A 26588-nucleotide genomic window follows, 5' to 3' on the forward strand; every position below is an offset into this window, starting at 1 on the left:
CATGCACTATTGACCAGGGAATGCACCCTTGATGTTCTCATCATTCCAAAGTATGCATTAATCAAATCTACCCTAAAGCTAGGGTAACGCTAGAAAGGGATGACTGCTCATTCTGGAACGTCAAGATCCTGAGAAAGAAAAGCTTCACTTCTTTTCACCCTATCAAGGAGAGAGAGCCACATTGAATGGTTAGGGTAAAATGTGAGTAACATTCAGAATAGTAGTTTATTTTCAAAAACACATAAATACACATGTCTAATGTTTGCACACATTACCTTTTCCAACCTACTTTCAGCTAACATTTACAATAGATGAACTATGGGACCATGCAACTTTTTACATACAGTTGATTCTGTCTACCAGATGTCATATCCTCTGCCTGGAGGAAACATCCACTGTTTATCAGGATTAGAGCTTGCATGAAAATTGAAGTAAAATGTTGATAGATTATAATATGTTTCTCCTCGTGAAATAGAGTCCTTACACGGTAAGTAAAACACTGATTCTGGCATAGATTCAACCTACGCCCTCGAAGGACAGTGAACATCCTGTGGGTCATTTTGTCAGAGACAGGAGTGGAGTCACTTCATGTTACAAGAATAATATACAGTCACTGAGCGTTCACCCCAGAACCTGAAACAGGCAGTGTCAGGAGAAGGACACAGTGGTCTTGATTGAGAATCTCTCAGTACTGCAGCAATATTTATCACATCTGATAATGATATCCTGTGGATCCCTGTTTATCAGATTTTATCAGTTGTATTCATCAGTAGTTTAAAGAAAATAGTGGTTTGAAATTCTTGTGACAACAATGCCTATGAAAGCAGAAGATGCAGGTGCTGCATTTCAACAAAGGGCTCCTAATCCAGGCCTAAGATAAAGTTCAGGACGCTTGGAAAGCATGGGAAAAGACTGCGAAACTACAAAGATGGGCAGGAGGGGAAGAAGGAGGGGTGTGAAAGAGAGAGTTAAGTGGCAGACGAAAATAGTTTGGTGGCAAATGGGGGTGTATCCTCAAGTGAGGCAGATGGTGTAAGAAGAGGCCAAACACTGAGGGTGTCCGAGCAGGATAGGCTGGACCTGAGAAGTACATGGATCGGAAAGTTAGGTAGGTGGAGTAGGCAAGAGTAAGAAGCAGCAGATGACGGAGTTTCGTCTGACGTGAATGGCTGTAGCAAAGGAAAGGACGCCGGAGTATTAAGGTAGGAAATAAGGAAGGAATAGGATGAGTGAAAAGCGAAAAGTGAAAGAAGTAATATAGCCTGGCTGTAAAGGGCAGAAGCATGACGTGAAGGCCAGAAGCACAAAGTGAAATGATGGAGCAGGAATTAAGGGTTAGCACAAGAAGTCCCGGAGTAGATAGTAAGCGACGTGTTTGAGCAGTGAGCAAATGGCTGTAGCAGAAAGTAGTGGGTGGTGCAAAATGTAAAAGGAGAAAACAATGTAAGATGGTGGGAGTTTTTCCTCCCTTCAGACTAGTGGGGGACAACAGAGTGAGCAATGGTGGATGCAACAAAATTTTGTAGGGCTCCAGATATATGAAGTTCTCAAAAGACATATTGACAATACAAAAAGACCAGAGATTAATTTTTAAATCATTAAACACACATCACACTACATCGTCTTGGTCACCGTGGATGAAGTAACTATTGAAGTGAGAAATGCCTGAAAGGTTTGACAATTCAAAAAATATGAGACCTGTCAGTACAGCACTCATTGGCATAGCAGTGCTCTAAGATTAAAGCACACAGACATGGCACGAGGAGACATGACATTACCTAGTCTTCAAAGCTGCTGTGGTCTCCACAAGTTGCAATCAGCCACTGCACAATGAATGCTACAAGTAATGAAAGTGGAGTGGCACATAGAAAGAAAAGGTGGAAAATACAGAAACAAGGCAACAACAAAAAAGAAGAGAAAATTAACATCATGGAATTTCTTAAAACAAATTATATAAAATAGAACCAGAAATAAACACATTAAAATGTAAAGTAAAATGGAATGCAAAAAAATAACTGTGATTGAACAAAAATATAAGACAAATGTGACCAATCAAATAATGCAAAGAATGTATGTGTGTATGTATGTGGTAGTTGTGTAGCATGTCTAGCAAAAAGGCAGAGGTATGCTATACAGGCCAATGGGTTACTGGCCTGTGCAGCAATATTGTCATTCACAGTCTGTTAGCTTTCATATCTACTTCTTCCAAGTGCCATTCCAAGCTAAGAATTATCTGTGGGCATTTAATTCAAAGCTCCACTGAGTCTGTATATGCAATTCACAAAATTGACTGTCATCTGTACTGCAGGCAAGGACCTACCCAGCCTCATTGTGAGACAAAACAACTGTAGAATCCCATGTTCTCAAATCAAGGGTTAATTGGTGGGCACAAGTAGGACATGGCAGAGTTAGACTTTACCTGTACATCGGCACGGTTACTGTCCGCTCGTAGTACTGCCAGGTGGAGTGCAAGTCCGTGCGGGAGAGGTTGGTCGCATAGAATCTCCAGGCAGCCTGAGGATTGGGTGAGAAAAAGAAGACTGTGTACCAGAAAAAGATTGTATTTATCACATTTGTCCACATAAATCTCCTGATATTTACAACCATATGCATTAAGCACTACCAAATATCTCAATGTTGGTCGAACCTTGAAACTTTGTTGTTATTGGTTGGATAACAAATATGCATTGACAACACTGGAGCATGCTTCAGTCTCAAAGATCTGGTGTGGGTGGAATGCAGAAATCCCATCTTCATCAATATCTTCCACCTATACAAAAATCTTGCTCCCACTTTGGATCTGACTAAAAAAAAAAAGAATGGAATTGAGCTTTACTCTAAGGCAGAGCAGGGGATGGAGGAATGTTACACACCAGTACCATCCCATCAGTGCTTAAGTTGCTCGGTTGGCTGCAAGTGGCAGGCACCAGCACTCATTTTGGGGTTCAAGGACTTATTTTGCATCATCACTCTTTGACCCAGGGCAAGTGAAAGAGAAATCCATACAAGTAACAAAGGTGAAAGATAATGTAACAACTGGGTACTCTTTTTGCTCAAAGATCACATGAGGTTTCATGTGGAGCCAAGGATTCTGTGTATCAAACCTATGCTCGCCTAGATGTTGAGACCTCTCATCTCCCAAAACGTTTGTCACCAGTGTAACAACTGTGTACTATTTTCACACAAGGATCACTACTGGTTTCTTGAATTAACTTTACTGGTTTAACCCTCAAAGGAGAAGATCACAGCCAAACCAAGCATCCATCACCAGCTCCCTCTCTGCCTGCTCTCCTCCACATTCTACCTTCCACTCTTGCATGTTAGCATTCCACAACAGAAACTCTAAAAGGGATATGCACTACATTAGAGAGAGCAAGGTGTTTCACTATTAGATTGAGACCCAGAGGAAGAGAGAAAAACATTTAACGGAAAGATAGAGGAAAAGAAAGATAGGTAAACAGTGACAAGAGAGAAAAGAGGAATGAAACAATATTATGGTAGGGAGACAGGAAATGCAAGGAGTGAAGAAAGAGGCATGAGGTGAAATCAGAACTAGGCAGCTTGGGTATTCAGCAATCCTGGCATTCAGTAACTTCTGCAACAGTTTCTAAGGAAAACATAAACCCTTGTCCATTTTTTTGTTTTACAGATTGAGCAAAGTTTCATCCTGCTGTCACAACCAGTTCTGAAGTCGTCTCAGTTTCTGACATTCTCCAAACCAGGCTTTTATGTGCTGGCTGGAACAACTGTGCCAAATGCAGAACATTTGTGGTGCTGTTGCAGGGACCATGTCCCTCACAATCAATTAATAGTACTGGACAAGGGGCTGCACTCGAAAACCAAGTTATTGAACAGCCACCCTTCTATTCCTATCACAAAAACATACATACATGGTGCAAAAGTCTCATTTGCAGTCAATATGAGATTAAAGGCTAAAACAACAAAGGTTGTCAGGCAGTACTACTCTTCTGGAAAGATAATATTAGATCTGTCTGCAAGGTTGCCAGAAACTTTCCCGAATCCTCTTTTGGCCCTGAGTGGTCTTGCTTCTCCTTTGTTCATGGTCAGCCCAGTAGTGGGTAGGAGTGATGACAAAGATCAGTGAACACCGGAATCCCTTATTGATGGGCTCCCGATAAAATGCTGCAGGGCTCCAAACTGGCATTCAATCACGGCTAAGTAAGAAAGTGCCCTACACATGTCTATGGCAGAGGTCTTGGACCTTTTCTAAGAGGAGAGCTCCTTCTGATCATTGAAAATAGTCCTGAGCTACTAATGGCTTCGACCACTCCCACATTAGTGACCACATCGAGTGCAATCACAATGGTGACCACACCTTGCACGATTAGTAGTGGTGACCACCCACATGCAGGTCACAATATCACGTGATAAAATACCATCAAGGCTCAATATCATATCCAGAATATTGACTATTACAATATTGTAAAAATACTTATTTATAGGTATAAAAAACGTTCATCTTATCAATTCCACATCTACATAATTTGAAGATGCATATCTTTTTCAGATATATAAATGTGGTGTTAAGAACGTAAATGTATTTAAGCTTACCTATAAATACTTACTTTCACAATATTGTGGTAGTTCACTTTCTGGATACAATATTTAATGATACTGATGATGTTTAAAACATGATATTGCAGTAAAATACCAAGCACTCCAATGCTTAAGACATGGTAATTAATAGCAGTATCACACTTTATGAATTAGAAACGTCTTCATATGTCTAACGAAATTATAGCCACAGGAGAAAAGAAATATTGAGTGCTGAAAAGATCCTCAACTATGTTTGAAGTATCATGAAAAGAACAGCTTTAAATATGTTTTGAATTCTTTATCATTTTGTTGTCAAACATCTGCATATCAGTTTCTCGAAATACATGTCATTTTTATCAAATATGCAAACAGAGAATATCTTGTCTTTTTTTGAAAATAATACATTTTTGCCTGAAAAATCAATTTTCATATATGGTCCCTAAATGTCAGCCTATGATTTCCCCAGGAGAAATGCACTGCATTGCAATATTCTGCTCTACTTGCCCAGATATTGCCATCCCATGCCCATGACACCCACCATAGTGACAAAGAGGTCAGCATTATGCCAAGGGTGCCTACAATTATGTCAGGGCCACAACTGAGATTGAGCCAAATCTCTCCACTGTAATGCTAAGAACCACCACAACATATCAGTCATGGATATTATTATTCATGGATGGCCACAATTATGTGATAGAAAGCCATAATTAGTCCATGCATACTCCAAATATGACAAGGATAGCGATCATTATGCCATGTCCAAGGATATGCAACATATGTCAAGATTTATCACTATTATGCCAGTGCCAATATTATATCAGTTACAATCATAATTGTGCTAGTGGTGAATCCCTGTGGTGAATCCCTCATATTGGGGACACCATATACATTTGGGGTTCCCCAGCACCAGGAGTGGCTTCTAAAGTGAGACAGTGTCTTCCGACGAGGGTTGCAACACTAGCCACATACACATCGCATATACAACAGTACACATATGCATAGTGAAACATTTAAACAAATACGGATACATACATGTACACACCACTCCACCTATCTGAAACAAAGAAGGCTATCACCTATTGCCATTCTCAATCCTGCCACTTCTCTCCCTGGCTACAAGGGCTGAAGATGCTCTTATCAAATACCTCCATCCTGCGTCCAGCAGTCTCACACATGAGCAAATCCACTAGTTATAGCTGGCACGAGTTTTGTGTCCCAATTTGCACAAGTCCAGCGTGATCAATTGAATGTGGCTAAGTAAACAAGCTCCACGTGACTTTGATAAACTGATAGTGGAGACAGCGGGGAATTTGGTGGCATTCCATGGATTTGTAAATCTATAGAATTGCCATTTTCAACATGGCTAGAACTTCTGAATTTTGTTGACTATGCTGGGCAGCACTTCAGGGAGCTACTTTCAGGGTACTTGTGTGTTACCAGTAGCTCCTACTTCCGGGGTACTGGTGTGTTACCAGTAGCTCCTACTTCCAGGGTATTGGTGTGTTACCAGCAGCTCCCAAACGACTCTTTGGAGACCCCTAGTCTATTGTGACCCATGCAATTCACCTTCATGGCATAGTGCTGCAAGCACACGTACCTCGCCATAAGAAAATGCAGGGATTTACTTGGAGCAATGTCCTGGGTAAAATGATGAGGATGGACACGTTATATCAATGGTGAAGTTTAATCCAGGCATCTAGAGCACTGCCTGGTTGACAGAAATAGAAGCAGTAGCTTCCATGCATTGGCTAGGAACTAAAATAGTCCAATACAAGAAAAAGATTAACCTAATATTTTAAACATGAAGCAACATAAGCACCATGGTTTGAAACCCAGATGCCGCAGTTCTTTGAAACTTGGGTGATTCTGGGCATATCACGAAATTCAGTTCTCCACATGCTGTTGCCAGGTGGTATGCTGAGGCTTCTGAAGTCAATGACATGATTGCCCTGTTCATTCAGATCTCACACTGTGGAGAGGGAGAAGTAATCGACTTGAGAACTTCCCATGAATGCAACTTGAAGAGAGTAGTGAACAATTCAACTTCAAGGATTTTGGGGAAAAATTCTACATTCATGGCAGAAGGGAGAGAAATCAAAAGCGTGCGGATGGTGGCAACTTCAAACATTAACAACAGGGAGACTCTGATTACAAGATGGCGGATTTATAAGCTGGGATACTCTGTGTCCAGAGAAAATGTTTCCAATCATACATTTAACTGTTATGAGTATTTTTCCAGATTTTGCCAGGCCCCAATTGGCACATGCTATAAACAAGTTACAAGTGGCAAATGGAAGCCGGGGGTGGAGGGGCAGTAGAGGGCGTGTGGCATGTGCGAGGGGGTTGGAAAGATGACAAAGGAAAGCAGAGGTGTGAGCTGACAGAGGGAGCATTATGCTCTCTTAATGTGCCAGTAAGGGGGTCAGGCGGAGGTTGGAAATCAGACCAAGCTGCACCTCATGCGATTTTATTTGCTCCATTTTTCGCTGGTAAAATCAAGTCCATTGTTCCTCTACATGGAAAATCCAGGTGAGGGAACACCAGGCCAGGTATATTGGGAAGAATACCCTTACATCCCCAGTTTATAATCGGGGTCACAGAAACAATAAGTCCTTTCACTATCTTGCGAAGAACATATTCTCAAAAATAGGGTAGACAGCATGGGCAGCTGCAGTGTGAGGTCAACTCCACACACATACAAAACATGTGCACGTTGATCAGCAGTACGTCCAGGCTCACTAATACCTGTACAAAGGATGGCTGGAGCATGGGCACCAACAGTGTACGACTCCATCAGACGGGGTGCTCGTCAAGCTCGGGCAGCAGAGCAAGCTTCACTCCCTGTTGGAGGCGGAATGTTCTGGTTGGCTGAGGCGAGGCCACAGCCAGGCAGAACCTCCCATTCCTGTCAGGGGCGGATGATAACACTCACTGTGTAACCTGCGCTCACCCTCGGGTAGCTCGGCACAGAGCAGTCAAGCTAATCACAGGGGCCGTGTGTAAAACAATGGCACAGCACTTCCACACAGCAATTACACTGAGCGTCACGAAAGAGACTTCACATGAGGTGTACGTAAATATAATTTGTATTCAACACAGCATGATTATCATGTAAATCTGGGCATAAATCACATTCAGCAATATTACTCGCAATACTAGGCCCAACTGTGTTAAACTCCATAAACCGTATGTACACATGAGAAAAATAATACTTTCCCTCCCAGCACCCTCATGCAGTGCCAAACATTCTCAGCACGAGACCCACCATAACGATTACCCCAATTCAATAACACACTATTGCAGGGTGCACCCCAGTTCACAACGCTAGCAGCAATATGTACATACAGAGACTTGCAGCACTTCCCGAGTAAAACCCAGTGTCAACCGTAAGAGGCCTCTGGCAAGTAATAACATGTACCGCAACACCACCTTATTGTTTTATCGATCACCCACACTCATTCCCTTACATTCACTCCGCACTGCTACAATGCTACACGGTGCCACAGTTTCATGCACTCGTCCACTCCTACCACCCTAATGCAGGGCACTGATATCTGGCTGGTTAATGTCACTGTGTTTGCAGACACCCTGGGCCCCAAACCGCCCTATGCCCGCCAACCAGTTCCTGCTACCCAGCTCCCCCCACAAGCTGAAGATGAAAGCAATCTCTCCCCCCCACCCCCATTTTAGGCTGCTCGTGACCTCGGGACAAGGTGAGGGGAAGAGAGAGATAACGGCTGATCAGGCAACAGTTAACACATGGAGGCTTGGGCACCACTCAGGAGGTACACTCAGAGGTCTGCAAAGTACAGGGGGAGGGTTGCTGGGGCCACACGCTAGTCACAGTAGCCCTAGCCCAGCCAGGTAATACCCAAATAGTTACCAATTCCGCACCTCCCGGGAAGGAGGCACAACGTCTGGGGTGTGATGACGTGAGACTCCCCAACAATTCAGTTTGCACACAAAGAGTTACCAGGTGCACACCTCCTGGGAAGAAGGCACAACATCTGGTGCACAATGACTTGAGTCACACAGATGATTCTGATCACACATGCAAAGTGCTCAATGCTGTACCTCCTTGGAATGAGGCACAACTTCTGAGGTGCGATGACTTGGGTCACCCCAGACAATTCGATCACACATTAAAAAAGCTTTCCAATGCAGTACCTCACTGGAATGAGGCACCAGTCTGGTGTGCGATGACTTGAGTCGCACTAGACAATTCCGGACAATAACCCGAAGAACTTCGATGCTGTACTTCCCTGGAATGAGGCACAACGTCTGGTGAGTGATGACTTGGGTCTCACCAGACAGTCCAGTTACCCCCAAAGGACTACAATTCTGTACCTCCCTGGAATGAGGCATAAGGTCTGGTGAGCGATGACTTGAGTCGCACCAGACAATCCAGTCACACACAAAGACAAAAGTTCAGCGGTGCCACACGAGGTAAGATGTGGCACTGGTCTGGATGCACCTCCAAGGGTCACAAACTATGAATCGGACACCACACATAATGAGCATGCAGTCGGGTGTCGCACGAGAAAAATACGATGCACTTGACAAAAGCGGGCCATGCAGGGTCCCACGACCGGTGAATCCGCTCACAACAAACAAGACGCTTATGCGTGCAGAGGCCCATGAAGAAGGGCCACAGTCCTTACGTGCGGGCAATACTTTGAAGGTTCCAAACCAGGTAATTCCGGTCTCCAGGAGCAATAGTCCTTCTATGCTCACACCGCTGCCACCAGGTGGAGTCCAGCATAAGATGTAGGCACGGAGGAGGTCACCGCTCTCCAGATGACAACAGTAGATGATATAGGTCCCTCGCAGGAGGTCTTTGATGTCCCCAAGACCTGCAGAAAAAACAGGGGGCAAACCAACAGGCCCTTGGAGAGCACACAGCAGAGTGCCACACTGCAGAAGGGAATCTGCCCAGGCCAGCAACGATGCAGGAAGGGTGTGCAGATCCCTTCCAAGGATAGTAGATACTCCTGTATACAACAGATTCCTCCAGCAGTATGCACCACGTGGACCACCGATACCGTTCCCATGCCCCTGCTAGTGCATCTCTAAGTTGCTGAAGGGTGGTACTCGTAGTTATACTCAAGTGTGCCTTTGAAGTGGGGGGGTGGTTCATAGGGTCCCCTTTGAACCACAGATGTCTCCCTTAAATTTCAGTCCTGTCTGCCATGGGGCTGTGGAATGCAGATCTTTATCTTTAGTGGTGCCATGATCTGGCTCTGAGAGGCCAAGTGTCAGAGCCTCTCCCTCCAGTCTATCCAACCAAGCCCTCAAATGGCAGAGGTCCATCGTTCCAGTTGCCTAAGTTTTATGGCTGTTGCTGGGGAATGCACAGATGTGCTTGGCCCCACTTCCAGTGGAATGAAGCTGAATTAAAAGAGACACAAATAGATTTTTTAGAACATAGAAATGCCCACTTTCTAGAAGTGGCATTTCATGGGTATTATTGACAAACCCACCTTTACCATGAGAAGGGGGTTTGTCATTGTGAACCCAATGATAGTAAAAATCATTAGGCTGCTCCACTGGAACCCACTATTGCAGCCAGGATCAATTATAAACTTTCCCCCATGTTAACCTATGGGCAGCGCAGCTCTCATGGGCAGTGAGAACTCACATGGGTATTCTGCACTCCCTGGGTGCATGCGCCTTGTGCATGCACAAGCCTGGAGGGGCAGGCTGGATACAATTTTAGGAACACCTAAAAGGTGCAAGTGCACCCACACAGGCCTGCTGTGACAGGCTCGGCATATATATACGACCACTGAGCAAGTGTGCACACACTGACAAGTTGTGCCAGGCTCAGTATATATGAAAACACCATTGTGCAAGTGTGCACATATTGGCTACTGCCACTTCCTAGTAGATGTAGGAAGGTTATGTGCACTTTCACACTGTACTGCACAGGAGGAGAAGTGCCCAGGACCCATAAGCCACTTAAAGAGAATCAACAAAACCTCCTAGAAAAATGCAAAAACAGTATGGAGGTCCACTACCTCAGTGTGTCAGGTCTAACACTCTCTTAGAAGAGTTTCATCACAGACAGCATCAGTGCAAACTACCTCACCCAAAGTACTGGGAAGAGTAGAATTAGAACGCTTAATGATGCTTTAGAGGGTGATGTATATAATGTTAGAAATCGAGGTTGTGGGCTGACTGTGGGATGAGCCCTGGTCAAGCATTAACAAACAATCTTAGTCAGGGTAAGTGTCAAGCAAACCCAAATTAACCTGTGGTCACCCCTAAGTAGCTTGGCACAGAAAAGTCAGCCTTAACTTAGAGGCAATGTGTAAAGTATTTGTGCAACACCTTAAACAATAAAACAGTGAAAACACCACACACAAAGATTCCACACCAAGTTAAAATAGATCTAAATTTAATAAATAAAACATGACCAAAATCCAATAAGTAGAACATGAGTTATGATTTTTTAAACTGTAAAATAGCACTTAGGAGCAAGGAGTGCCAACCGTGGTTATCTGGTCATGCCGGATCGGGACAAAGTAAAGGTTCAGGCTGTCCGGAAGGCAGGACCCAGTTAGGCCCGCTAAACAAAATACCTTAAATCCTGGTTGCAGAGTGTTTGGTAGGTCCGAAACACAGATGCATCATGCAGCTAAGGTGATGCATTTGTTCCAAGATGCAACAAGGCTGTTATGTGAGGTCCTGTTACATCATCAAGGATCCCGTCGACGGGGCTTGCATTGCGAAGGCACAGCTGAGAAAATGAGTCAGTTCCGATGAGCCCTAAGGCTGCAATGGGGAGCTGCAACATTGTTGTTGAGGCTGCCGTTGATGAGAGATGCGAGAAACTGGTGCCAGGGAAAGTTTTGCACAGTGGAAGTTCTGAAGGAGATGCGTCGGACTCTTGATGCGGTGATGCAAATCTGTTGCGTTGGTTCCAACTCATACAGCAGTGGTGATGCATTAGTTCTGCTCCCACGGCAGAGGATCCATCGGTTCCACTGGAGCAACACCTTAGGCCCACTTCCAAGGGTCCAGGACTGGAGTGGTACCACTTAGCAGGGTAGACTCATAGATGGCAGAATCTAGTTGCAGAACCAGGTTGGTGTGAAGTCTTCTATGCCCCTGAGACTTCAGAAAAAGGAGGCCAGCTGACTAGCCCTTGGAGTCACTCTGGTTCTGGGGTCAAGTGATGCAGGTCCAGTCCTTCTCACCCAGGCAGAGGGGAGCAGGCCAGAAGGGCATCACAGCAGAGAAGGAATCCCTGAAAACAGCAGTCCAGCAGAGTGTCAGTCCTTCCAAAGCACTGCAGTCATTCTTCGTGGCAGAGTATCCACAGGTCCAGAAGTTGTCATGGGATACTCGTCGTTTATGACTCAGGCCAACTGGAACTGCAGAGTGGTCTCGATCCTTGTAGGTTCTACCTTGACCAAGGTAAGGGCGGCCCTTTCTGGTAGCCACGGAGCTGCTGACGATGGAACGCCAAAAGGCAGTCCGTGCCCTCCAGAAGGAGTCCCAGAGGAAAAAACCCCAAAGGGAAAAACCTCTATGGCTGGAACTCCCTGGAACAAAAAATAAGCAAAAAGTAAGTCTTCCAACAAGAAAAACAATACTGGAAGAAACTGGAACAGGCGAAGAAAAAAGCTGGAGAAAAACAACCGGAGCGTGATCACCACCAAAGGAAGTGTTGCAGCAAGAATCACACTCCTTATATACCTTAAAACAGGAAATGACAGACAGGAAATAAAAATACACTATGTTGGACTGGGGATGGACCATAGGAGAATATGGAGAAAGGTGCCATTTTGGAAAAGGGTTCTGAAGCATGCAGGGAAAAAAGGGTAGAAGTAAGGTATGCTGGGATAAAGAAGAACATGGCTTCTAAGTGTAAAAAAGGAACGAAAGAAGAGAAAAGAAGAAAAGAAGAAAAGAACAGGCTGCACCAGGTAAGTGAGGGGTTGGGGGGAGGAGGTGCCCACTCCTAATTTCGAGGGTGCGCCGCACCCAGAACATGCCGAGGCCCAATGCCCACTTTAGGGCCTCGTGCGAGAAAATACAAGACAAAAGGGGCAGCCTCCGAGAACATGGACCACGGCTTCAGCCGCAACCTGAGCCGATTGCTCAGCTCGGGTTGCGGTTGCCGCGGCGCGACAGAAGTGTTCTGAAATGGTGATGTCAGATGTCCAGTACTTATACTTATACCCAGTTGGACCTTTGAAGTGGGGAACACTTCAAAGACATGCCTTTTGAAATTCACAGAGTCCCTGCCCACCTGCCCTGGCTACGGACTCACTACAGGTGGTTATGCAGTCCTTTGTGTGTGGACAGGACACACCCTATTTAGTTGTAAGTGAGGCTGTGCCCAGCTCCTCCCTCCCATCCTACCCAGAATGGTCCATAAAGGCCCATCAATCACACCTAAACTACCATTGTGTGTGGCTGTCTAGAAGCCCCACCCCAGACAAGTGATCAGAGACGGATGCACGCACCAAATAGCTAGGGCAAGAAAATGCCAACTTCCTAAAAGTGGCATTTTCAGAATTGCAATTTAGTATCTGACTACACCATAAGTTAGGATCTAAAACTATGGTTCCAGAGACACTTAACTTGGGGGGGGGTTATCTCGCCCCTTTTGAACATTACATTTATAAGGTATAATAAAGTAGCTCCAATTTTATCATAAGGCAGAGATAGGCCTTGCAGTATTAAAACCAAATATAGGAGTTTTTCACCACTAGGTCATTTTGAAAATAAACATACACTGCACCCTGCCCATGGGGCTGCCTAGGCCCTACCTTAGGGGTAACATGTATGTATTGAAACAGAAAATTTGTGCCTGGCAAAAGGTTTATTTTGCCAGGTCAAAATGGCAGTTCAAAACTGCACACAATGGCTCTGCACTGGCAGGCCTGAGACTTGTTTACATGGCTACTTACGTGGGGGACACAATCAGTGTTGAAAGCCCACTAGCAGCATTTCATTTACAGGCCCTGGGCACATGTGGTGCACTTGACTAGAGACTTAGAAGTAAATTAAATACACCATTTGGGGGTTATACCATGTTTTAATGAGAGAGCACTTTAGCACTGTTAGCAGTGGTAAAGTGCACAGAGTCCTAAAGCCAACAAAAAACAAATCCAGTAAAAATAGGAGGAGGAAGGCAAAACATTTGGGGATGACCCTGCAGAAAGGGCCATTTCCAACATGTACCCAAAGTATTCAGAAGATTAATATTACCCCTGGGGCAGTGGCATGCCTTCAGACCTGGACTAAAGCTGAACCTGCCAAGCAGCTGTTTTTCTGGACCATAAAACTTACAACCACCAGTCATCCAGCTCAAGAAGTGTAGGTGCGCATATCTCTCTCTCCTTCTTCCCTCAAGGAGATCCTGCAACTTGACGCCAGCACCGCATGTCCCACGACCTTTAGCTGGATTGCACTTGTACTCCAATGCAATCCCTGTGGGAGAGGATATTGCTTTCACGATCACTCGATCATTGGATGAAAAGCAGTCAAGAATCTCAATGATTTACACAGGTTGCTTCACCAGAGCGAGTCCCTTCCTCAGAGTACTGTAGAAAACATTTTGTTGTTGTCAATTGAGTTGTAAAATTAGGAAAGCTGGATCTGCCATATGGCAATGCAAGTAATCAACCCACCGCCACCCGTTTGACATCTTCCGGTCAGGATGTCCATGAAGAGTACCCTGATGATAGATAAAATCCTTGACAATCTGTGTTGTCTTGTCTACGTACTGCTAATCTATCATATTGAGGTGCTTCAGTTAGTGAGTCTGGAAGATGAAATCTGCCATATTGTGTTAGCCACAAGAAGCCCATGAAGCAAAACACTACATAGCAAGAGAGAACTGATCAAATACAACACACAAGAGTGCAACACACAGGAAAGACATATACAGGGGAGTCCAACACCTTGGTCCTCAGTAGAAATCACTTACAGTTAGTGCCACATCTTGGAGCACAGTCTCAATTCCACATCTGGAGCACAGTCTCCCTCACTGGGGATGAGTCTAATTGTTTGTTGAACTGTCGCTCTCACTGGATGAGCATTTCGAGTCCTATGTACAGTCTCACTCATTTAGAGTGAGTTCCACACCTTGAAGCAAAGTCTCACTTCCTCTGTGTGAGTCCTATAGGAGGGTGCACTGTCTGTCTCATTGGGTGAACATTTAAGGTCCCACACATTTGGTGTGACTTCTACACTTGGAGCATGTCTCGGGGTGCATGGGTTCCCCTGCTTGGTGCACACGCTCTCACACTCTACTTCGCGGTCACACTTGTATGGTGTGAGTCTTGCGGTCTAGTGCAGAGCCTTGCTCATTTGGTTTCAACTCTAAGATTGCAGGGCCTGGGTTAGAGTTTGGAAATGCAGAGTCTATCTTGTCCGCATTATTACATGTGCCATAGGATATTATGCACGTGTGATATGGGGTACAGGGATATTCGTCATGTTCGTGACAGAGTAACCCCTCCACCAAACTTTAAATGATGCCCAGAGGCTCTCTCATTGCCCTGGTGTCACACAATTGGTGTAAGTCCCACACCCCAATACACAATCTCAGTCATTTAGTGTGAATTCCATACTGTGATGTAAGTCTGACCCACACGTGTAGTTCTTGAAGCACGGTCTCATGCTTAGCCATTCTCAACATGTACTTTGGAAATTTGTTCACATGTCTGGTGTCTGTGACTTCAATGCTCTCTGGCTCAATCACGGGTTTGAAAATAACTGTACTTGCTCTTGAAGAGCTGGCAGTGTGGCAGGGAAGAAAAAATAGAAAAAAAGAAAAAATACCTTTGCATAGTATTACCTACAAATGCTTCTATGACACAACCAGTCCGAATTATAGGCAATAGGAGGATACATAAATAGCGTGGTTGTGTCATTCCTACCTTGGAGAACAGATCAATAACACTAAAAATCTCAATGTTTTTTCAGCGAACTAATGATAAAAAAACCTCAAATATCAAGAGGAAGAAATCATGAGACTTGGAGGAGTCAGTGGCTGCAGTGTTGTAACAAAGTGCATTACATGAAAAATGTGAACCACAATTGTACTATTGTTTAAGATGGCAGACATTAACTATTAAAATGTTAATTAAATGGAACAGTATGAGTTAGAATGGTGCAAGAATGGTGCAAGCCCCTCACACACAGACACTGAGCCCATATCATGATCAGGTGCAACAGTGCAAGCCCCTCTCTCAGGAAATCCTGGGGTAGCATCATGGTCAGGTGCAACAGTGCACACCCCCTCACACACAGAACTGGCTGTATAATGATCAGGTGCAACAGTGCAAGTCCCTCTCTCAGGAAATCCTGGGGCAGCATCATGATCAGGTGTAATAGTGCAAACCCCCCTCATACACAGAACTGGGTTGCATCATGATCTGGGGCAACAGTGCAAGCCCCCCTCACACACAGAACTGGGGCAGAATCATGATCAGGTGCAATAGTGGAAGCCTGACACACACAAAGAACTGGGGCTGTATCATGATTAGGTGTATTAGTGCAAGTCCCCTCACACACAGAATTGGGCTGTATGTTGATCAGCAGAACTGGGCTGTATATTGATCAGGTGCAACAGTCCAAGCCCCCCTCACACATAAAACTGGGCTGCATCATGATCAAGGGCAACAGTGCAAGTCCCCCTCAGAACTGGGCCGCACCATGATCAGGAGTAACAGTGCAAGCCCCCCTCACACACAGAACTTGGGCCACATAATGATCCGATGTAACAGTGCAAACCCATCTCATACACATACTGGGCTGTAAAATGATCAGGTGCAACAGTGGAAGTCTGCCCAACAAACAGAACTGGGGGCTGCACCATAAGCAGGTGTAACAGTGCAAGCCCCCCTCACACATATAACTGGACCATATAATGATCAGTTGCCACAGTGCAAGCGCCACTCATACACAGGACTGGGCTGAATAATGATATGGAGCAACAGTGCAAGCCCCCCTCACACCTATACCTAGGCTGTATAATCATCATGTGCAACAGTGCAAGCCCACACCCCCCCCCCGAAACACAGCACTGGGGCCGAATCATGATCAGGTGCAAAAGTACAAGCCCCCCTTAACACACAGACCTGGATCCGCATCATGATGAGGTGCAACAGGGCAAGCCCCCCTAACACAGAGACCTGTGGTTGCAGCATGATCAGGTGCAACAGTGGAAGCCCCCCTCACACACAGAACTGGGGCTGCAACTTGATCAGGTACAAAAGTGCAAGAGCCCCCCAGCTCCACACAAAGAACTTGGGCCGCATTATGGTAAGGTACAAAAGTGCAAGCCCGCCTCACACACAGAACTGGGGCAGCATCAGGATCAGGTGAAACAGTGCAAGCCCCCCCTCACACACAGAACTGGGGCAGCATCAGGGTCCGGATGAAACAGTGCAAGCCCCCTCATACACAGACTGGGCTTTATAGTGATCAGTTGCAACAGTGCAAGCCCCCTCATACACAGACTGGGCTGTGTAATGATCAGTTGCAACAGTGCAAGCCCCCCTCACACACAGAATTGGGGCAGCATCAGGATCAGGTGCAACAGTGCAAGCCCCCCTCATACACAGAACTGGGGCCACATCATGATCAGGTGCAACAGTGCAAGCCCCCCTCATACACAGAACTGGGGCCGCATCATGATCAGGTGCAGCAATGCAAGCCCCCCCCTCATACACAGAACTGGGGCCGCATCATGATCAGGTGCAACAGTGCAAGCCCCCCTCATACACAGAACTGGGGCCGCATCATGATCAGGTGCAACAGTGCAAGCCCCCCTCATACACAGAACTGGGGCCGCATCATGATCAGGTGCAACAGTGCAAGCCCCCCTCATACACAGAACTGGGGCCGCATCTTGATCGAGTGCCACAGTGCAAGCCCCCCTCATGCACAGAACTGGGCTGTATAATGATCAGGTGCAAGCCCCCCTCATTCACAGAACTGGGGCCGCATCTTGATCGGGTGCAACAATGCAAGCCCCCCTCATTTACAGAACTGGGTTGTATAATGATCAGGTGCAACAGTGCAAGCCCCCCTCATACACAGAACTGGGGCCGCATCTTGATCGAGTGCCACAGTGCAAGCCCCCCCCTCATACACAGAACTGGGGCCGCATCTTGATCGAGTGCCACAGTGCAAGCCCCCCTCATGCACAGAACTGGGCTGTATAATGATCAGGTGCAAGCCCCCCTCATTCACAGAACTGGGGCCGCATCTTGATCGGGTGCAACAATGCAAGCCCCCCTCATTCACAGAACTGGGTTGTATAATGATCAGGTGCAACAGTTCAAGCCCCCCTCATACACAGAAATGGGGCCCCATCATGATCAGGCGCACTGACTCAGCACAGAGCTATGCACCTGTTTCTCGTGTCTGAGGTGTCTAAACTTCTTATGTACAGCTCAGAATTTCCCCAGCTTAGTGCAGGAACTTTTACACGGAATTAGTCGAAATTGGTAGGCAGAGAATGTCTGTTGCTGACTAGTGAAAAATGCACGGTTTGACATAATACTTTTCAACTTTTCTTAGGGAAGATAAAATCCCTTGAACCCCTGGGAAAGGTGAGTTTTGGCTGCATGATTGACACAACACTAAAACAATAAAACATTTCATTAGTTCCCCTTTGAAACCTCTGGATATTTTGTTAAATTTTGCTTAATTTGAGCCGGTGGTTTCCGATGTGGGGATCCGGCACTTATTTTTGAGGGCCAGCGCTTATTTTTCTGCCTCAAGCATTACTGCGAACAAAATACACACATGGGAAAGACGGAGGAAGAGAAAAACGAATAAGTTTCACAAAGAGAGGAAACAGAAAGCTGTAAGGGTGAGATGAAGGGGCAGGGAGTGGCTGTACATGGATTAAAGAGGCCCGACATGGCTTTAGGATTATGCTGCCTCTGTATTCCGTGCTCGCACATTTAACCACAGCAGACGTGTGTTTCTGAGGAGAGCTTTCAGCAGCAGCACTTCTTTATTTACAAATTAAGCACTGCTTCTCAGTGAACCATTGGGCTTGTTTTTTTGTTTTTTTTTTAATAAAAAATTCTCAGGGGGTTTACTCCACCAAAACACCCAAGGAGGAGGTTCATCGCGCTCCACCGACTTGCTTGGTGTAATGTAGGGAAGGGATTTACGCCCTACCACTTTCACAGTTCACCAGTTGCCACTGGAGAAAAGGACAATGGGTGTACGCATCTGCACCAAACAGAAAATGCAATTTCACCGAGAAAGACCCACTTTCAGAGCTGGCTGATGTTAGGCATACCTGTTAACTCAGGGCTACTGTTCCAATTTTAGGGTAGCAGCAATGCCCCCCGGGGTCATTCATTGTGTCTTTGGAGAGATTCACTATTACAATTGTGTTAGCCCTGAAGATGTTTCACTTGTTTTAAAGTCTGTCAATGAAGCAACATGGGCATCAGATAGAACTGGATGGAATGAGAGCATAGGCCAGGAACACAAAATACAAGTCACAGCAGCACATGTTCATGTTCATATGACACTGTTCACGTGTACTCTAGACATGCGCGCTGCAGCCCATGATGAGCACAAGTATACTGGCCACCCAGGTACTGCTCTTTGCATTGGACAGCACAGTGTTTAGCAGATGTTTATGTTTTTAGAAGGCCAGTATACAGGCAGGAAATAATCTGCAGTATAAGGAGAGCCCTTCACGTTTGTTATATTGTTTGAGAACAGAGACGAGAAAGATGATAAAAAGGAGACAAAGAGTGATTGTGGTAAAGGCCCTGTGTTAATGGACTCGACAACTACAGCAGAACTGATAATAATGAATGTGATCAAAGTTACCCAGCCAGTGTGTTCTGTTTCACCAGAGGGTCAGCTCTGTAGTTTAAATCCTGCTCTATGGGTCGGTGTACACTGTATAAGCTTGGTTCTCTGAGGATTTGTAAGGGCAAGAGGATTGGGTGGTGGCTTGCGAGGTCTCACTTAACATTGCCGGGCTCCCCTCTACATTTTGATGTCACTGGTGTGAGGTTCCACAAGAAAAACAGGTTTATCATGGGCAGCACCAGTGCAAGGTCCCGTCACACACAGAACAGGTTTATCATGGTCAGCACCAGTGCAAGGTCCCATCACACACAGAACAGGTTTATCATGGGCAGCACCGGTGCAAGGTTCCATCACACACAGAACAGGTTTATCATGGGCAGCACCAGTGCAAGGTCCCCTCACACACAGAAGAGGTTTATCATGGGCAGCACCAGTGCAAGGTCCCGTGAACAGGTTTATCATGGGCAGCACCGGTGCAAGGTTCCATCACACACAGAACAGGTTTAACATGGGCAGCACCGGTGCAAGGTCCCATCACACACAGAACAGGTTTAACATGGGCAGCACCAGTGCAAGGTCCCGTCACACACAGAACAGGTTTAACATGGGCAGCACAAGTGCAAGGTCCCGTCACACACAGAACAGATTTATCATGGGCAGCACCGGTGCAAGGTCCCGTCACACACAGAACAGGTTTATCATGGGCAGCACCGGTGCAAGGTCCCGTCACACACAGAACAGGTTTATCATGGGCAGCACCAGTGCAAGGTCCCATCACACACAGAACAGGTTTATCATGGGCAGTACCGGTGCAAGGTCCCGTCACACACAGAACAGGTTTATCATGGGCAGCACCAGTGCAAGGTCCCATCACACACAGAACAGGTTTATCATGGGCAGCACCGGTGCAAGGTTCCATCACACACAGAACAGGTTTATCATGGGCAGCACCAGTGCAAGGTCCCGTCACACACAGAACAGGTTTATCATGGGAAGCACCAGAGCAAGGTCCCGTCACACACAGAACAGCTTTATCATGGGCAGGACCAGTGCAAGGTTCCATCACACATAAAACAGTTTTACACGGGCAGCAGCAGCAGTGCAAGGCAATCGTGTAACAAAGGTCCATGAAGCCCCTGAGTTCCAGGAGACCCCCACGGACCAGGAGGCCCCCCTCAGCCAGGCACCTGGCCTGAGTGAATCCAGAGGGGGGGCCCCGTCTATGTTCTTTTTAGGCGGGACCCCGACCAGTTTCGTTACACCACTGGTGCAAGGTCCTGTCATGCACAGAACAGGTTTACCATGGGCAGGAGCAGTGCAAGGTCCCAACAGACAGAGAACACATTTAACAACGGCAACAGCAGTGCAAGGTCCCGTCACACACAGAACAGGTTTATCATGGGCAGCACCAGTGCAAGGTTCCATCACACACAGAGCAGGTTTATCATGGACAGCAGCTGTGCAAGGTCCCATCACACACAGAACAGGTTTATCATGGGCAGCACCGGCGCAAGGTTCTATCACACACAGAACAGGTTCATCATGGGCAGCACCGGTGCAAGGTTCCATCACACACAGAACAGGTTTATCATGGACAGCACCGGCGCAAGGTTCCATCACACAGAGAACAGGTTTATCATGGGCAGCACTGGTGCAAGGTTCCATCACACACAGAACAGGTTCATCATGGGCAGCACTGGTGCAAGGTTCCATCACACACAGAACAGGTTTATCATGGGGAGCACCAGTGCAAGGTTCCATCACACACAGAATAGGTTTATCATGGGCAGCACCGGTGCAAGGTCCCATCACACACAGAACAGGTTTATCATGGTCAGCACCAGTGCAAGGTTCCATCACACACAGAACAGGTTTATCATGGGCAGCAGCGGTGCAAGGTCCCGTCAGACACAGAACAGGTGTGACACGGGCAGCAGCGGTGCAAGGTCCCGTCAGACACAGAACAGGTGTGACACGGGCAGCAGCGGTGCAAGGTCCCGTCAGACACAGAACAGGTGTGACACGGGCAGCAGCGGTGCAAGGTCCCGTCAGACACAGAACAGGTGTGACACGGGCAGCAGCGGTGCAAGGTCCCGTCAGACACAGAACAGGTGTGACACAGGCAGCAGTGGTGCAAGGTCCCATCAGACACAGAACAGGTGTAACACGGGCAGCAGCGGTGCAAGGTCCCGTCACACACAGAACAGGTGTGACACGGGCAGCAGCGGTGCAAGGTCCCGTCAGACACAGAACAGGTGTGACACGGGCAGCAGCAGTGCAAGGTCCCATCACACACAGAACAGGTTTATCATGGGCAGCACAAGTGCAAGGTTCCTTCACACACAGAACAGGATTAACACGGGCAACAGCAGCGGTGCAAGGTCTCGTCAGACACAGAACAGGTGTGACAAGGGCAGCAGCGGTGCAAGGTCTCGTCAGACACAGAACAGGTGTGACACAGGCAGCAGCGGTGCAAGGTCCCGTCAGACACAGAACAGGTGTAACACAGGCCGCAGCGGTGCAAGGTCCCGTCACACAGAACAGGTGTAACATGGGCAGCAGCGGGTGCAAGGTCCCGTCAGACACAGAACAGGTGTGACACAGGCCGCAGCGGTGCAAGGACCCATCACACAGAACAGGTGTGACACGGGCAGCAGCGGTGCAAGGTCCCGTCAGACACAGAACAGATGTGACACGGGCCGCAGCGGTTCAAGGTCTTGTCAGACACAGAACAGGTGTGACACAGGCAGCAGCGGTGCAAGGTTCCGTCAGACACAGAACAGGTGTGACATGGTCAGCAGCGGTGCAAGGTCCCGTCAGACACAGAACAGGTGTGACATGGGCAGCAGTGGTGCAAGGTCCCGTCAGACACAGAACAGGTGTGACACGGGCAGCAGCGGTGCAAGGTCCCGTCAGACACAGAACAGGTGTGACACAGGCAGCAGCGGTCAAAGTCCCGTCAGACACAGAACAGGTGTGACACAGGCAGCAGCGGTGCAAGGTCCCGTCAGACACAGAACAGGTGTGACACGGGCAGCAGCGGTGCAAGGTCCCGTCAGACACAGAACAGGTGTGACACGGGCAGCAGCGGTGCAAGGTCCCGTCAGACACAGAACAGGAGTGACACGGGCAGCAGCGGTGCAAGGTCCCGTCAGACACAGAACAGGAGTGACACGGGCAGCAGCGGTGCAAGGTCCCGTCACACAGAACAGGTGTGACACAGGCAGCAGCGGTGCAAGGTCCCGTCAGACACAGAACAGGTGTGACATGGTCAGCAGCGGTGCAAGGTCCCGTCAGACACAGAACAGGTGTGACACGGTCAGCAGCGGTGCAAGGTCCCGTCAGACACAGAACAGGTGTGACACAGGCAGCAGCGGTGCAAGGTCCCGTCAGACACAGAACAGGTGTGACACGGGCAGCAGCGGTGCAAGGTCCCGTCAGACACAGAACAGGCGTGACACGGGCAGCAGCGGTGCAAGGTCCCATCAGACACAGAACAGGTGTGACATGGTCAGCAGCGGTGCAAGGTCCCGTCAGACACAGAACAGGTGTGACACGGGCAGCAGCACAGGTGTGACACGGGCAGCAGCGGTGCAAGGTCCCGTCAGACACAGAAGAGATGTGACACAGGCCGCAGCGGTTCAAGGTCTCGTCAGACACAGAACAGGTGTAACACAGGCCGCAGCGGTGCAAGGTCCCGTCACACAGAACAGGTGTAACATGGGCAGCAGCGGGTGCAAGGTCTCGTCAGACACAGAACAGGTGTGACACAGGCAGCAGCGGTGCAAGGTCCCGTCAGACACAGAACAGGTGTAACACAGGCCGCAGCGGTGCAAGGTCCCGTCACACAGAACAGGTGTAACATGGGCAGCAGCGGGTGCAAGGTCCCGTCAGACACAGAACAGGTGTGACATGGGCAGCAGCGGTGCAAGGTCCCGTCAGACACAGAACAGGTGTGACATGGTCAGCAGCGGTGCAAGGTCCCGTCAGACACAGAACAGGTGTAACACGGGCAGCAGCGGTGCAAGGTCCCGTCAGACACAGAAGAGATGTGACACAGGCCGCAGCGGTTCAAGGTCTCGTCAGACACCGAACAGGTGTGACACGGGCAGCAGCGGTGCAAGGTCCCATCAGACACAGAACAGGTGTGACATGGGCAGCAGCGGTGCAAGGTCCCGTCAGACACAGAACAGGTGTAACACAGGCCGCAGCGGTGCAAGGTCCCGTCACACAGAACAGGTGTAACATGGGCAGCAGCGGGTGCAAGGTCCCGTCAGACACAGAACAGGTGTGACATGGGCAGCAGCGGTGCAAGGTCCCGTCAGACACAGAACAGGTGTGACATGGTCAGCAGCGGTGCAAGGTCCCGTCAGACACAGAACAGGTGTAACACGGGCAGCAGCGGTGCAAGGTCCCGTCAGACACAGAAGAGATGTGACACAGGCCGCAGCGGTTCAAGGTCTCGTCAGACACCGAACAGGTGTGACACGGGCAGCAGCGGTGCAAGGTCCCATCAGACACAGAACAGGTGTGACATGGTCAGCAGCGGTGCAAGGTCCCGTCAGACACAGAACAGGTGTAACACGGGCAGCAGCGGTGCAAGGTCCCGTCAGACACAGAAGAGATGTGACACAGGCCGCAGCGGTTCAAGGTCTCGTCAGACACCGAACAGGTGTGACACGGGCAGCAGCGGTGCAAGGTCCCATCAGACACAGAACAGGTGTGACATGGTCAGCAGCGGTGCAAGGTCCCGTCAGACACAGAATGGCTTCAGACAAGATTAGTAACCTTAGTTCACAATGAGCCTCTAGCTAGAATAATTTTTTGCAGTAATTCTGAGAAGTCAATGTGAAGCTTTAGGGTGTGATACTACGACCCAACAAGGGTTGTAGTTTTGCGCATTTAAACATCCTAAAACCCATTCCGTGACCTTATACTTGGGAACTGATTTTGGTTACCATCAGCTCAAATTCTCAACTTATCCCTAGAGATGTAAATCTAGCCTTTAGCTCCGACCCCCAGCTCTGCCACGGAGGTCGCACAGAGCATCACGGCCGCGCAGCAGGTCTTCCCTGGCGCTCATGGACCTGCCTCATCAGGCTGGATGCTGTTTTCACAGTTTCTCGTTCAGTAGAGCAAAATCAATCCAGGCTCTCGCTCTTTTGCACAAATTGCTTCCCAAGAGCGAGTCATTTCCTTGGAGCACCGCAGAGACCACTGCACCAGCGTCAATAGCGGTGGGAAATTAGCAGAGCCGGATTCACGCCTCCCCAGGGGCACCGCAGAAAAAGAGGCCATCCGTGCGCCTGCGGCATTGCTGGGCCCGGGCGGCACAGGAGAAGGCCTTGAATGCGGATGCAAAGCCTGCTCTTTGTACGGACACATTTACTTACTGCTGACCTCCATCCCTCTGTATTCCTTCCATCATCCCAGTGCTCGCTTACTGCAGAGCTCTACTGCAGTGGGCTTCCCTTGCTTCCGCCAACACCAGTGGATGAGGAACACATCAGCTGTCCAGATCAACCTACCCAGGAAGCCTTAAGTCATCCCTTTAACCCACAGGACTCCCATGTGATAGAAGAGCTGATACCTATCCATAGGGATAGTATGGTTATATGATATAGGACCTGTTGTCCAACATATGTGTCTGTATCAATAAATTGTTCAATGATTTTAAATGTATAGACCATTATTGCAAAGCCTGCACTGCTAAAGTAAGCCCAAGCTCAGATTTCATTGCTAACAGTGATTACAAAATGGAACTGGGTACACATATTGTCAAAATATATAAATGTTTGCAGTTATTTTCTATGCCTCCATCATGTTCCTTGAGTACATGTAAAAACATGCACTACTTGTGGAGATAAATGACCATTCTTCTCCCAGTTTAGGTGCTAGAAATCCCTGCTTCTCTGTCTAGTTGAAAAGCTGACTAGGGCAGAGGTATTATGGGGATCTGTTTGCCATGTGTGCAGAGATCAGGCACTTGACCTGTTTCCTGCTGCACATACACCGGTCACGCCAAAAATCAGCTGCTGCTAAAAACTCCCTAGTTATACTTGTGCCTAGAGCAGTCTTTAAATATTATTCATCAGGCTGGTCTGATAGCAGGGGTTTACTGGAGCCCAGCACATGCTCTGAACATCTGAAACAAACATTCTTTATAAAGTAAACACCTCACCTACTATTAATAGTTTCAAAGGACTGGAAATAAAATTGGCACTGTTTGGTTGCTGGATGTTTTCAAAATAAAATATAATCAAAAATATTTGCAGCTCATGAAAGTTGCAGATGCTTTAGTAAACTAACCTACAATATCTTAAGACAACTTGACAAGCTATTTTTCTAAGGCATAATTTAAACACATGTTTAATGCATGCAAATATTTTAGCAATTTGATTCAATGTAAAATCATAATAGGCAATGTGAAGAAATATACATTGGGGCCTATCTTTAAAGAAGAATGCAAAGGTACAAACACGGTTATATGCCTTACTATGGGTGTATATTTATGTCTTTCAGTAATTCACAAAAGTTTAAGAAGTACGCCTGGAAATCTACAGTCACTGGTCACAGATTTGCCAAGTGTACTTTGAGCAAACTTCTGTCAATTCCAACATTCATGCGAGGAACATTGAAAGGAAGGTGTATCATCCGAAAATCTACCCAGTGAGTGCAAATACATGTATTAACTCTTATTTCTTTTTTCTATGCTGGAAAAATGATTTCCTTGCGGGGAAACTCAGGGGGTGATTCTGAGCTTGGCGGGCGGCGGTCATTCTGGGTTTCCCACTGGGCTGGCGGGTGACCGCCAAAAGGCCGCCCGCCAGCCCAGCGGGAAACACCCTTCCACGAGGAAGCCGGCTCCGAATGGAGCCGGCGGAGTGGAAGGGGTGCGAAGGGTGCAGTAGCACCCGTCGCGAATTTCAGTGTCTGCTAAGCAGACACTGAAATTCTAAGTGGGGCCCTCTTACGGGGGCCCCTGCAGTGCCCATGCCATTGGCATGGGCACTGCAGGGGCCCCACGACACCCCATACCGCCATCCTGTTCCTGGCAGGCGAAACCGGAGGCGGTATGGGGGTCGGAATCCCCATGGCGGCGCAGCAAGCTGCGCCGCCATGGAGGATTCCCCTGGGCAGCGGAAAGCCGGCGGGAGACCGCCGACTTTCCGTTTCTGGCCAGAATGCCCAAAGGAGCACCGCCAGCCTGTTGGCGG

At 47.7% G+C, this 26588-nt stretch overlaps 1 protein-coding gene across 3 annotated transcripts in view; it reads right to left on the reverse strand.

Annotated features, from left to right (window-relative positions):
• KCNQ2 (potassium voltage-gated channel subfamily Q member 2) overlaps positions 1-26588 on the reverse strand; it is a 312417-nt gene that overhangs the window by 87738 nt on the left and 198091 nt on the right. For all 3 annotated transcript variants that reach the window (XM_069243203.1, XM_069243202.1, XM_069243204.1), the window contains exon 8: positions 2420-2514. In XM_069243203.1, coding sequence (XP_069099304.1) covers positions 2420-2514 — 95 coding nt within the window. The remainder of the gene's footprint in view (positions 1-2419; positions 2515-26588) is intronic.

This window comes from Pleurodeles waltl, chromosome 7 (assembly GCF_031143425.1).
Source record: "Pleurodeles waltl isolate 20211129_DDA chromosome 7, aPleWal1.hap1.20221129, whole genome shotgun sequence".
In the NCBI taxonomy this organism is placed as follows: Eukaryota; Metazoa; Chordata; class Amphibia; order Caudata; family Salamandridae; genus Pleurodeles; species Pleurodeles waltl.